Below are 14,866 nucleotides of genomic sequence, written 5' to 3'. Positions count from 1 at the left end.
AAGTACTGAGTCTGCCTTGTTCACTGTTGTTCATCCAGTAGCTGTACACAGTAGCTGTTGAGGAAACTGCTGAAGTCTATTCTTCATGTAACAGTTTAAATCACAACGGAACCCAAAGTTGTAAAAACCAGCAGGCAGAGAGAAGCAAGTATTCCCTTTTGCCTTTCCATCCCTGGGATGCTTATTACTGTAAGGTGCCTTCACTTACATCTCTCATGATGCTCATATGAGAAGCTTTGACACAGGGCCCAGCAGAAAAAGCTTTGCCCAGGCACTTACTGGTAATTTACTCCATTAAATATAGCCTTCAATGTTACCCTTGTCTTTCCCCTTCTGATTTTGTAAACATCCCTTATGAGAGCCCTTCTAATGTGCATTTTGCTTCTGCAGGGTCAGATCAATTATGTTCTGATCCTGGCTTAGGCATCAGTTATCTGGGTCTTTATGGGCAAATAACTTAACCTCTCAAGGCCTCAGTTTCCTGATCTAGAAATTGAGGTCCCTTTCTAGTATGGTCATGCCATGGCAACCAGGTGCAGCAATGAGAAGATATAAAGGCTTTAAAGTCAGAAAAAAAAATCTGGATTTTTCTGCCAGTTACCATTGAATTATTGCAACTGGGGATTAATTAGATTACTTACTTAAATTTTCTGTAACTTCAGTTTCCTCATCTGCAAATGTGAATAACAAAGAGCTTCTCATCTTTCTTCTGCATTAACCTTTTTTTCTATAGCATGTTACTAACTGAAACTGTTTTGTTTACTTAATAGGTGAATATGTTCCAAGAGACCAGGAATGCTCTGTCATTCTCTACTGCATCTACAGTCATTGGAATAGTGTTGGAAATATAACAGATGCCCAGAAGATATTTCTTGAATGTATGCATACCTTATCAACACATAAATTATCTTAAATAAGTATCTAGAATCCATCCTAGTACATGGAAAACCATTCAATAAGTGAGAGTTCTCTTCTGTTTAGTCTACTGGTACAAACATTTGGGCTTCAGCCTTCAACGGTTACAGTAAATGATGGAATTGGTGTTGCAATCTAAAATGCTTAGGATTAAACAAACCAAACAGTAATGAGAAATTCAGTTCTCAAAAAGTTACTCACACCTTTTATAAACAAGTTTTAGCTCCTTCCAGTCAACAAAACTGCTTGTTCTCTGACCACGGGAAAGAATAATCTGAACAATTTCACGCGTGATCTTTTTCCTTTCCTTGTCAGGGAGAGTAGTGTACCATTTCTGCAGCCGTAACTTCCCTTGTCGACTGAAGAGCAATATGAAATGTATCTAGAACAAATAAAGGACAGAAAATAAATGGAATTTGGACAGATAAATCATTCTACCATAGATATTAAAATTAAGCAGCAGGGTTTTCAAAGGATTATAAGTTGGAAAAGAGGAAAAATATTTACAGTATGAAAACTATCCCATCTGGAAATGACATTTAACCCAAAAAGAACAAAGAAATGTATACAGTGCAAACATAGCTTATTTATACTACAGGAGAGAGATAGTTTCTCTTAATTCATTTTATGAGTCACAAACTCATTATAGAGATATATCATCTCTCCATTTCTCCCACCTCCCCAATCCTTGCAACTACTGTTCTACTCTCTGCTTCTATGAGTTTGATGTTTCTAGATTCCACATATAAGTAACCCCATGCAGTATCTGTCTTTCTGTGCCTGGCTTATTTCACTTAACATGATGTCTTCTAGGTTCACCCATGTTGTTACAAATTACAGGATTTTCTTCTTTTGCAAGGCAGAATAATATTCCATTGTATGTATATGTATGTATGTATGCATATACACACACCATACTTTCTTTACCCATTCATTTGACAATGGACACAGGTTGATTCCATATTTGGGCTACTGTCAATAATGCTGCAAGGAACATGGGGGTGCAGTTACCTCTTTGAGAAACTGATCGCCTTTCCATTACAAACATAGCCAGATGTGGCATTTCCCTCAGAACTATACCTAGAAGTAACTATCATACTCTAGGACCTCCACACTATTTTTCATGATGGCTGTACCTATGGACATTCCCACCAGCTGTGTGCAAGGGCTCCCCTTTCTTCACACCCTCACCAACACTTCTCATCTCTTGTCATTTTGATAACAGACATTCTAACAGGTATAAGGTGATATCTCATTGTTCTTTTGATTGACATTTCCCTAATGATTAGTGATATTGAGCATCTTTTCATATACCTAGTGGACATCTACATATCTCCTTTGGAAGTATGTCTCTTCAAGTCCTCTGCCCATTTTTTAATCAGGTTATTTTTTCCTTGCTATTGACTGGTTTGAATTCCTTGCAGATTGGAGGTATTAACCTCTTAACAGATGTACGATTTGTAAAGATTTTCTTCCATCCCATAAGTTGTCTCTTTACTTTGTTGTCTCATTTGCTGTGCAGAGGCTTTGTACAGAGTTTGATGCAATCCCATTTGTCTATTTTTGCCTCTGTTGCCTATGCTTTTAGAGTCATATCCAAAATATCATTGGCCAAACCAATGTCACTGTCAAGAAATATTTTCTGTATGTTTTCTTCTAGTAGTTTTACAGTTTAACAGTTTCAGGCCTTACATTTAAGACTTTTAAGACCATTCTAAGTTGGTTGTTGTATGTGAAGTGAGAAGAGGGTCCAATTTCATTCTTCTGTATGTGGATGTTAGTTTTCCTAACCATTTACTAAAGAAACTGTCCTTTCTCCATTGGGTGTTCTTGGCACCTTTCTCAAACTAAGTTTCAAATGTAAGTTCTTTGAGGATTATTTGGCTGAGACATTTAGAATCAAATTATCTTTGGCATCACAATAAATATTTAACAATTTAGATAGTGTTGACCACATTAGGGAGAAGCCTGATTTTATTTTCAATTAAGTTTCAAAATGTGTATTTGAAATGCATGTTCCCATTTCAGTGAATTTTAAAAGTTTTAAATGAATAGAAGACACTGTGATATGTAGAAACGTACTGTGGAACCTGGCGGGTATCAAAGATTTGTTTTTCAGAAATTTTCAGATGATATAATCTTCATTTTATAAGAGATTAAGTTTTCTCAGTCTACAGTATGAAAAGATCAATTCCAGAATCATAATTTATTTTGCAGTTTTTGTTTTTTACAAAATAAAATTCATTATTGAGGCTAATTGTGTCATGGAGGGAATGATATATACTAGGAACGAAAATAATTAAAATTCTCAAACTTTACAAATATTCAACTCTTTTTATTAAAGAGATTTGGCTCTGAATGTCACAGCATATGTCATATGTCATACAAACTCAGCAGGTGGAGATACCTGAAGATCAAAAGAAACCAGGCTCTTTCTTCAGGGCATCCCCTACCCCCAACTTATAGAATTTGAGGTCTTCTTAATAAGTTATATTCTTTCTTGGAAAAAAAACAAGACCTTATAACAAGGTCTTGAAAAACAAAGACCTAGAAAATGAATAGAAAGCAAGTTATAAAGTCCTGCTCATCTAGACATTTTAAGAAAAATCACCCTCAGTCTGGAATTTTAAGCACCTAGTTAGAACACAGCATTTTCTTAAACACCCATTTCACTATCAGTGCAGGTATAGATAATTCCATAATGAAACTACTACTACTTTCTAAGAATCATATTGAGAGAAAGATATTTTTAACTTCTAAGAAGAGATCATCATAAAAGTGACATTCTAAAAGTACAAAATTGAATGGGAATAGAATAATAAAACCTCAGGATCTTGAGAACAAGGTTCAGCTTTGGATTATCACCAGTAGATAAGACTATTCAATCCTATTTCAAGTGAATGGTCAGATCTTTGCTAGAGAAATGAAATTCACATATTTTCTGGGTGTTGACTTTGCATTTTCTGTCAGAACATTTTCTTCTTCCCATGTAACCTAAATCTCTTCTGTTACAATTTAAACCGATTTTCCCTGATTTTATCCACAGAGCATATTAAAAGACAATATATCACTATCCTTGAAATAATAAGTAATTCTCCATATATTTGAAGACAGGCTTTAAAGTGTATCTGGAGTCTTTTCCTTCCAGAAGAAATTACCTGGTTTCATGTCTTCTTATTGGTTCTATTACCAGATTTCAAAACTATCAGTTACAATTCCTCCAGGACTGCTTCACAGATAAATGTCACTTTTAATTTAAAGAGCTCAGATCAATGCCCAAAGTTCCAGTGAGAAGCTGGAATTATTGCTGAGTTTAATTGTGGATTACTTTCTAGTTCTCTTACAACCTTCTCTCAAGATCAAGTGCCTGCCTTCTTAAAGGGATCAACAAGGTAGAAAATAAACAAAGAACTCTTTTTCATTCTAACAATGAATTCAAAGAGAAACGATGATCAAGAACATAATACCCACATTCATGAAGTCATTTTAAATATAAAAATGCGTTTCAGATTCAAAAGAAGCAACAAATAGATTCAAGTTTATCCAATCATTGCATTGATTAAAACAGTGTTGAAAGATTTCATTCTCTCAGGTTCTGCTCTGAGGAAAAATTAGCTTGTGTTGTGGTGTCTGGTATCTGTTAACATCTCAAACTGACCAAAGTAGCATGAGAAAACTGGTGGAACGAATTGTAGTGACTCACGGAAGTTCATTGCCTCTAGCAATTAATGTCGGAGAAAGCGATGGCACCCCACTCCAGTACTCTTGCCTAGAAAATCCCATGGACAGAGGAGCCTGGTGGGCTGCAGTCCATGGGGTCGCTAAGAGTCGGACACGACTGAGCGACTTCACTTTCACTTTTCACTTTCATGCATTGGAGGAGGAAATGGCAACCCACTCCAGTGTTCTTGTCTGGAGAATCCCAGGGACGGGGGAGCCTGGTGGGCTGCCGTCTATGGGGTCGCACAGAGTCGGATACGACTGAGGCGACTTAGCGGCAGCAGCAGCAGCAGCAATTAATGTTATCCAATTTATCTACTTAGTCATTCAAAGCATATTTGGATAATACGTTTCAAGAGATTAATCAAATACCATTTTTGATTAGCATTAGCTTAAAGAGTATGAAAAAAAAAGGCAATTGGAAAGTTTTTTTTTTCTAATATACTCAGAGTCGACTTAAATTCAAGTTGACGTCATGAACAAACTTCATCTGACTTCAGAAAACAACACCCAGGCATTTTGTTTCAATAACATTGCTGAGAAGGGAGTAATGAGAGGCTGACTGGTAATCCTCTTTTGGGAAATGCCAACTCCAGAAATAACCCTAAAATCCAATGCAGTGTGATGAGCAAGGCTGACTTCTTATATCTGGGCCAACTGCTCTGGCCTCTGGTAGGCATCTGGCTTCATCAAGATCTCCCTCCCTCATTCAAGGTTAACCTGAGATGATTTGAGAGGAAATCACATTGGCAGCTAAATTAATTGTATTTCAGAGACCTTAAAGTACAGATTATTTATTTACTCAATACATATTTACTGAGTACCTGCTATGTGCACCATGAACCTACAACATAAAACATCTTTATCTTCTTTACCTTGAACAGCTTTTAATCATGACAAAGAGTCTAAAAAAAAAAAAGTAAACATATTGAATTAAACCACAGGCCTTAATATCCTCTGGTGGTGGTTGGTGGTTTAGTCACTAAGTCGTGTCTAACTCTTGTGACCCCATGGACGGTATCCCACCAGCCTCCTCTGTCCATGGGATTCTCTAGGTAAGAATACTGGAGTGGGTAGGCATTTCTCCAGGGGATCTTCCAGACAAAGGGATCAAACCTGGGTCTCTTGCACTGCAGGTGGATTTTTTACAGACTAAGCTACCAGGGAAGCCCTTACCTCTTCTATCTCCCAAAATGCCACTAAAATGACAATAGCAAAATTTCTTTAATACATTAACCCTCAAAGGCCAGGAGAATGGCAGGAGATGTGATAGCAGCCAAGAGATTTCAACAATTCTTTGGAAGATGGAAGGAGATAGAAGACTAATAACTAACTTGGCAAATTAAGGAAAATTGTAGCTTAAGAGGTAGATTCCAAAGAGGAAAGCAGAGAAAGCCTGAGAGCAGCACTTGGGGGTACCATGGCCCCGCAAAGTTCTAAAAACAGGGACACTGGCTAAAGGTCTACCTACAGAGTGGTTGGCATGGATGACCTGTGGCGTTCCTGGGGGATTACAGTTAAGTGAGAACACTCATGCATGTGTACGCACACAGCACACATGCATATACACACACCCCACAGTAAGTTCCCAGCTGCTTTACTCAAGGGTACAGAAATTAAGTGGAGTCCAGGCAGCGGGGGCAACTCTTGGCTCAGCTTCCTCTGGCCCCCAGTCAGTAACGGGTAGCAAGCAGCTGGCAATGCCAACAAGGCTTGACTTACCCAACCTGAGAAGCTCAAATTTGTGCAAAGCCATATTTCTTCCCAGGTGGCCGAGTGGTCAAGAATCTGCCTGCCAATGGAGAAAATGCAGGTTCAATTCCTGGGTCAGGAAGATCCTCTGGAGGATGGCAACCCACTCCAGAATTTTTGCCTGGAAAACTTAATGGACAGAAGAGTCTGGCAGGCTCCATGGGGTCACGAAGAGTTGGATACAACTGAGCACATGCGCATGCACACACACACTTCTTCTTTACTTAAGGCTTACGTTACCTCTCAGGGGACTTACACAAGTAAGTCCACAAAAAGAAATATTTACAGACATCTGCAACCCTCCTGGATCTTAAACATAATTCAGAGCTGCAAAGCTATATATACATCTTCATCAAGTGAGAACCATGTTCCTTGCCTCTACCACCAAACCCTGTAGTATAAAAAAGCTCATTATTAATTAGGAAACTGAATGATTCCTCCCTGAAGACACTTAATGGCAGAGAAAAGATCTCTAGGTACTAACAACAGAGCCTCCCGGGCCACCTGACTATGCCCCCAGAACTGTCTATTAGCATCTCGTGGTGGTGGTTTAGTCGCTCAGTCGTGTCCGACTCTTGTGACCCCATGGACTGGAGCTCGCCAGGCTCCTCTGTCCATGGGGTTTTCCAGGCAAGAATACTGGGGTGGCTTGCCATTTCCTTCTCCAGGAGATCTCCCAACCCAGGAATTGAAGCCGGGTCTCCCACATTGCAGGCAGATTCTTTACTGACTGAGCTATGAGGGAAGCCCATTAGCATCTTAGCACCCACTTTTAAATATGAGTAGAGACCAAGGATTTCCTGACATCTGAGAATAGTCTCTAATGTCAAAGAAAGAGACTGAAAAGAAAAAATAGAAAAAAAAAGTAAGTAGTGGATACAGTAAGAAAGCACGGAACAGGACAAACTGTTACACACACACACACAGACATGAGTATGCTCAGAGAGTTCAAAGAAGATGGAGTTCCTAGATCAGTAAAACAAAAGCAGGGTTCTATGGAGGAAAAGAGACAAGAAAAAAAAACTCTTGTGAATTAAAAAGTACGATAACCAAAATAAAGCCAAAGGACTCTCCGAGAAATAAGAACAAACAGAAAAACAGAAGGAAAATTCGAGGAAAAGACAAAACTATTGAGGAGTCAACCCAGAAGGTGCAAAATTCAGAGAGCTAAAACAGAGATAATAGGAGAAAATATCAAAGAAAGAATTCAAAAACTGTCCTAGGTCTAACAAGATGAGATGTCAGATTAGATAGGCTCATCATGTGCCCAGCACAAAGAATTTTAAAAGGACATTGCATGAAAGAACTCTTATGATAAGGAGAATAGCTTAAGAGATTCCAGGAGGACAAAAAGTTCACACTCAACAGATAAGCAATCAAAGAGCATAGGACTCCTCACCTGCAGCTGTTGGAAGACTAGATGTCTACATCCAACCAAATTATCAACTCAGTGAAAGAGAGGAAGAGACCTTTGACTTTTCACCCTTGCATAGACTAAAAATGAAGAGAAAAATAAAGAAGAAATTTGCATCCAGCTTCCCTGGCAGCTCAGTGGTAAAGAAATCTGCCTGCCAATGCAGGAGACACAGGTTCCATCCTTGGGTAGGGAAGATCCCCTGGATAAGAAAATGGCGATTCACTAACAGTATCTTTTCCTGGGAAACCCCATGGACAGAAGAACCTGGCAGGCTACAGTCCATGGAGTTGCAAAAGAGTCAAACACAACTGAGAACTCAACAACAAATATCTTCCTTAAGAAGCCACTGGAAGATGTCTCTCAGCAAAGTGTAGGAGAGAGTTAGATATGGTTACCTAGAGTACGGGCTTCCCAGGTGGCACAGTGGTAAAGAGCCTGCCTGCCAATGCAGGACCCATAAGAGACATAGGTTTGATCCCTGAGTCAGGAAGATCCCCTGGAAGAGGGTATAGCAACCCACTCCAGTATTCTTGAGGCATCAGAGGATGCGATGGCTGAATGGCATCACCGATGCAATGGACATGAACTTGGGCAAACTCCGGGAGACGGTGAGGGACTGGGAAGCCTGGAGTGCTGCCGTCCATGAGGTTGAAAAGAGTGGGACATGACTGGGCGACTGAACAACAAGAACCTAGAGTACAGGGACCCCAAGGCAAAATGGTGGTGAAAGGAAAGACCAGAACGACAGCCACATACCAGATCAAGAAAGCAACCATTTCGGATGGAAGTGGGGGAGGCTGGAGGAAGAGGTGGGGAAGGGAGTGATAGAATTTATAGATCATTTCATTCCTTTTTATAGTTGGAAAAAAATATCTAAGATCTGTCAGATGACTGGGGGGAAAAATAATGATAGCTATATAGAAAACCAGACAGTGGAAAACATACTTAACAACTTCAGAAAAAGAAATGATACAAGCAAGAAATCATAATCTTAGTTTTTAAAACTACTTTGGGAGAAAGAGAAATGAGAACGTATGTGTGTGAGCAGAAGAGAAGTACATGCTCAGCTACCATTAGTCAGGAGATAATGTAAAGAATTATGAGTGGGAAAATGCCAGCATAAGCATATTATTTAGAAATATAGATGGAAATACCCAAACTGCTTGGTTGCTCAGTCGTGTCTCTTTGCAACCCCATGGACTATACCAGGCTCCTCTGTCCATGGAGTTTTTCAGGCAAGAATACTGGAGTGGGTTGTCACCAAAGGAAAGGCTGCAATTATTGAAACTAATTCCTCTAGGAGAAGAACATAGCAAAGAAGAAGAGTTGCTGTGTTTCATTATAAAGTAGATCTACCCAAGTAGATTTTAAAATATGCACATATATTATCTATATTTAAAATGTTTAATGGAATTAAAAATCAATAAATAAGGGATGGTAGATTACATATATTTAACAGTGACATTAAAAACATATTCTGGGATATCTTCCCCTCTCCCAATATTAAACTCTAAACTTGAGGGGAAACATCCATAAATATATTAACTGTTGTAACTATCATTTATGAGCTTTCATTTGATTTTATCTGATGCAGTTTTATTTTTCAACCTCATGAGTAAGAGTGCCATTAGTTTACTAGCTTCCAGGTGGAATAATATATTCTACGTCCTGATTTTACTTCAAGCACATAACATTTGACCAGAATGCTACTCTTCCTAATACAACTTTTTAATATATTTTTTATATTTATTTATTTGGGGCTTGCCTTGGGTCTTAGCTGCAGTGGCTCACAGGCTCTCGAGTTGTGGCACAGGGGCTTAGTTGCCCCACAGCATGCACAATCTTCCAGGACCAGGGATCAAACCCACATCCCCCACATTTGAAGGTGGATTCTTAACCACTGAACCACCAGGAAAGTCCTTCTAACATAATTTTTAAAAAGAGAGGACAGACGAAATTTTTTGGAGATTCTGTGCTATTCTTCATGTACTAACAATTCCCTATACACACACACACCCCCACCCCAAGCTTTTCTCTGTGGAGCAAAGACATTCTCTTCTGAAGCTTCTTTTCATACTATCGGTTTCTCAGTTCTCTTACCATTTTGCATTTTTTTTTCCTGAATGATGTTTAACTCCACATTTTGCTCATAACAAGGACTCAGTAAATATAGGTGGAACTGTTGAATTTTGCCAAATGGCAACTAGCTCTGTCTTAATATTCTGAGTAGGGAACTGAGTTTTCTACAAGGGCTGGAGAACACTGTGGTTTGGGGTTTTGTTGAGCATCATGAGCTTGAAACTGGGATGATATTTCTCCAGATTCAGTAAACTGAACTATCGCTTGCTTTTTGCCCAATCTTCTGGCCGCTTATCCTGACCGATTTAATAGTTCTCTGGCCAGAAGAGTTTAATAGCATTTATACACCAAGAGCTCCAGCTGCTCTGTTCTCTCTGCTAGATCAGTTACACAAATGTTACACACGACTGGTCTGGGCACTCATTTCTTCAGGGCCCAACTTTATATCTGCAAGTAAGAATGATCCTTTTAACAATGTGCCTGGGGACTTTCCTGGTGGCCAGTGGTTGAGAATCTGCCTTCTGTTGCAATGGACATGGGTTCAATCTCTAGTCAGGGAACTAAGATCCCACCTGCCATGGAGCAACTAAGCCCGAGTGCAACTACTGAGCCATGCTCTGGAGCCTGCACACCACAACTAGAGAGTCCGTGAGCCACAGCGTAAGATCCCACGTGAGGCAAAGAAGATTCTGCATGCTGCAACTAAGACCTGACGAGGCCAAATAAATTAAAACAAAACAACTAGCCCCGATTTCCTTCCTCTAAGCCTTCTCTAAATATGACAAGACCAACCCCCTAGGACTGCTGCCTCTCAGGCATCTCCCTTTGATCTATTGGAGGGGTTTCCAGAAAATAGAAAGACAGACTATCCACTGCTTCTTCATCAGCCTCATTTACTCACTTTCTCATTGAGCTCCAGTTCTCTCTTCCACAAACCAAGCTGCCTTCTTGGTAAAAAGGTAAAGCAAATTACCAGTGATCTACCTTGGCTGGATGAAGCACAAGCTGTAATCAAGATTGCCGGGAGAAATATCAGTAACCTCAGATATGCAGAATGCACACTCTTAGGCAGAGAGTGAAGAACTAGAGAGTCTCTTGAAAGTGAAAGAGGAGAGTGAAAAAGTTGGCTTAAAATTCAACATTCAGAAAACTAAGATCATGGCATCTAGTCCCATCACTTCATGGTAAATAGATGGGGAAATAAAGGAAACCGTGGCAGACTTTATTTTTGAGGGGCTCCAAAATCACTGCAGATGGTGACTGCGGCCATGAAATTAAAAGACACTTACTCCCTGGAAGGAAAATTATGACCAACCTAGACAGCATATTAAAAAGTAGAGACATTACTTTGCCAACAAAGATCCGTCTAGTCAAGGCTATGGTTTTTCCAGTAGTCATGTATGGATGTGAGAGCTGGACTATAAAGAAAGCTGAGCATTGAAGAACTGATGCCTTTGAACTGTGGTGTTGGAGAAGACTCTTGAGAGTTCTTTGACTGCAAGGAGATCCCACCAGTCCATCCTAAAGGAAATCAGTCCTGAATATTCATTGGAAGGATTGATGTTGAAGCTGAAATTCCAATACTTTGGCCATCTGATGGGAAGAGCTGACTTATTTGAAAAGACCCTGATGCTGGGAAAGATTGAAGGTGAGAGGAGGGAATGACAGAGGATGAGATGGTTGGATGGCATCACCGACTCAATGGACATGAGTTTGAGTAAACTCCGGGAGTTGGTGATGGACAGGGAAGCCTGGCGTGCTGCAGTCCACGGGGTCGCAAAGAGTAGGACACGACTGAGCGACTGAACTGAACTGATCTACCTTTATTTTACCAGCACACTCCAGGTAGAAAAAGAAGATGTGTCAGACCAAAGTTTCCCAGAAGTCAGATACCCATGTTTTTAGGACAAAGGTTCATTGACAACTGGCCAGTTTTCTACCTTAGTGACCCTTTGAAACTAACTAGTTGCATGCTGGAAGTGGTTTGTTTGTTTGCTTGGGCCATGTCACAGAACTTGCAAGATCTTAGTTACCTGACCAGGGATCAAAGCCCCCTATCCATGAAAGTACCAAATCATAACCACTGGACCACCAGGGAATTCCCTGGAAATTTAAATTTTATAGTTTTATCAAACTCATTATATGCCATCTAGTCAAAACTGTGTTACCTCCACCATTGTTTCAGACTTGATCCAGGACATGCTGTGCATTTACCACTGTGTGTACATGTTTGTGCTCAGTCACTCATTCATGTCTGACTCTTTGCGACCCCGTGGTCGCAAATGTCCTCTGGGATTTTTCAGGCAAGAATACTGGAGTGGGTTTTTCATTTTCTTTTAGGGGATCTTCCTGACCCAAGGGTCAAACTCATGTCTTCTGCATTGGCAGGTGGATTCTTTAGCACTGAACCACCAGAGAAGCCCACATTTACCACTAGGTCAACTCTCACATCCAGCAGTAATGTACAGATGTGAAGGTTGGGCCATAAAGAAGGTTGAGTGCCAAAAAATTGGTGCTTTTGAACGGTGGTGCCAGAGGAGACTATTGAGAGTCCCTTGAGCAGCAAGAGATCAAACCAGTCAATCCTAAAGGAAATTAACACTGAATATTCATTGGAAGGACTGATGCTGAAGCTGAAGCTCCAATACTTTGGCCACCTGATGTGGAAGCTGACTCACTGGAAAAGACCCTGATGCTGGGAAAGACTGAGGGCAAGGAGAGTAGGGGGTGACAGAGGATGGGATGGTGGGATGGCATCACTGAGTCAGTGAACATGAGTTTGAGCAAACTCTGGGAGAGAGGGACAGGGAAGCTTGGTGTGCCTCAGTCCACGGGATCACAAAGAGTCAGACACAACTTAGCGACTCAACAACACAACTCAAATTAGACTCAGGACATGAGGGGTATTTATCACTAGGCCAGGTCACAACCTTGGCCAGGGCCAGGGGCAGTAAAGCAGGTTGGTTGTTAAGTGGGAAGATTCTGGTGATAGGCAGCTTGAGAGTTTGTATTTGCATCCCAGTTCCATCATTTGTAAAAGTTACCTGATCTCTCTGTTTCTCAGTCTCTTCATCTACGAACCAGGGATGACAACAGTAAATGACATCAGTAATGTTAGAGGATACTATCTTTTAGTGAGGAGCTTAGCACAGAGTAAGCTCTCAGTAAATACTTGCTATGGCTAAGGAATCATGGGGAGTCAGCCCCACCCACTTACAGTCCCATTTATCTTCACTGAGGCAAGCAAAAAACTCCCTACTTCTGCCTTTGGAATCATTCCACATCTCCTCCATCACTTTTCCCATGTTCTGATGGAAAGTGTCTGTGACAGTCATTTCGTAGGTACCCAGAAAGGCAGTCTGCTGTTTCTTTGGATAATATTAATTAATGGATAACTCTCTATCTTGCCTTCTCAATCACCCAGGCTCATCAATCGCCTTCCTAATGCTTAAACAATGAATTTCTTCCATAGACAGCCCAAATGTGTAAGTTCTTTAGAGTTCCTTTCTTCCTTTTGATACCTGACCAGTGGTGTTCTGATCATGTATTTATGAATTCTCTCCAAGTTCCCTGTAAGGTGTTTACTTGGGGTTCCTCATTTTTTCACTTGTGTGTGCATGTGGCTCCAGTTTCTTTTTCTATAGTTGAGTAAGAGCAAGTCACGCTTTCACCTTCCCTCCTGACTCTTTGCTTGAACCACATCACTTGTCTCTGGTGGGTCACACTCACTCTTTAACCACCAGTTTCTCTTTCATGGGGGAAATCGAGGACAGGTATGGCACTGAATCAGCTGCCAGCTCCCCTCTCTGAGCCTCATCTCTTCATCTAAGAAACAGGAGAGCTGGGTCAGGTATCCAAATACCTTTCATGGGCTGGGCAGAGGCAGGCAATATTTTCAACAAGGGTGAAAGTTCAGTGTAATTCAACAGGAGAATGAAGACACAAAATCAAACTGGAAATCACAAGTTCCAACTGAAGGGACAGCTTCAACTCAGCCATAGTAAGGTTTTGCCAAGAAAAACATTCAGCCAGTATTGCCAGGTCTTCAAATTTTTTTTTTCCCCAAAAGAAGCCTGAAACCTAGACGATTATGTGAAATACTGGGATTATTTTAATATTGGCAATTAATAGGGATAATGGCAACAAAACCTGTGCAAGTCAAACCAAGCACATTGTGAGTGGCTGTGGTCATGAGCTGCATTTGGGCTGCAGGCCTCATTTGAAACTGCTGAATTAGGTGACAGTTGAAGCCCCTCACTTCATGAATGCCATTTATAGCTTTATTGCACTCAATGTGCATGCTCAGTCACTCAGTCATATCCTAGTCTTTGTAACCCCATGGACTGTGGCCCACCAAGCTCCTCTGTCCATAGGATTTCCCAGGCAAGAACACTGGAATGGGTTGCCATTTCCTTCTCCAGGGGATTTTCCCAATCCAGGGATCAAACCTGAGTCTCCTGCAGCTCCTGCATTGGCAGGCAGATTCGTTACCACTGAGCTACCTGGGAAGCCTATGGCACTCGTGGGCTGATTTCCCCCTTTTTTGTGGTTTTAGAATCTATTTGAGGAAGTAGACCTCAGACCTCAGAGCCGGCTTCCACCTTTCAGTCTAATATTATTGTTGAAACTCTTCTCAGATCAGTGACCTATGAACTCTTACTCACCAAGATTTTTTTTTTTTGCCCTCAAGATTTCCAGCTCAGGTTCTGTTTCCACAAATACAGGAAGAGAAAAAGTGTATATAGAGAAGCAAAATCTACACAACCTCATTTTTGGCTTATTATGTCAACCTTCTTCCTGAGATAAAATGTTGAAAAGCTGTTACACTGGCCAGTGTGTTTCAAATCCTTTCTCAATTCTTGCACACCATCTGGTGGTGGAACTATCTATTTATAGTGAAATGTTCAGTGAAAAAGGAAAATTAGGTGAATTGGGTGAGGAGGAAAGAGGAAGAGGAGAGTAAGAGGAACGGTAAGAGAAAAA

General features: G+C 40.6%; 1 protein-coding gene across 2 annotated transcripts in view; it reads right to left on the bottom strand.

The window, feature by feature from the left end:
* The window catches only part of AP1S3 (adaptor related protein complex 1 subunit sigma 3), a 67,084-nt gene that overhangs the window by 17,586 nt on the left and 34,632 nt on the right, over positions 1 to 14,866 (bottom strand). The window contains exon 2 of one of the 2 annotated variants that reach the window (XM_086365797.1): positions 1,119 to 1,297. The exons of the other annotated variant lie outside the window; for it this stretch is intronic. Within the exon in view, the coding sequence (XP_086221923.1) occupies positions 1,119 to 1,297 (179 nt within the window). The remainder of the gene's footprint in view (positions 1 to 1,118; positions 1,298 to 14,866) is intronic. 2 annotated transcript variants of the gene reach the window in all.

The sequence above is a fragment of the Bos grunniens genome, chromosome 2 (genome assembly GCF_055505025.1).
Source record: "Bos grunniens cultivar Pamir isolate PY7600 chromosome 2, Bosgru_T2T1.0, whole genome shotgun sequence".
Taxonomy (NCBI): domain Eukaryota; kingdom Metazoa; phylum Chordata; class Mammalia; order Artiodactyla; family Bovidae; genus Bos; species Bos grunniens.
The sequence above is the reverse complement of the archived record's forward strand: the minus strand, read 5'-3'. Positions and strand labels throughout refer to the sequence as shown.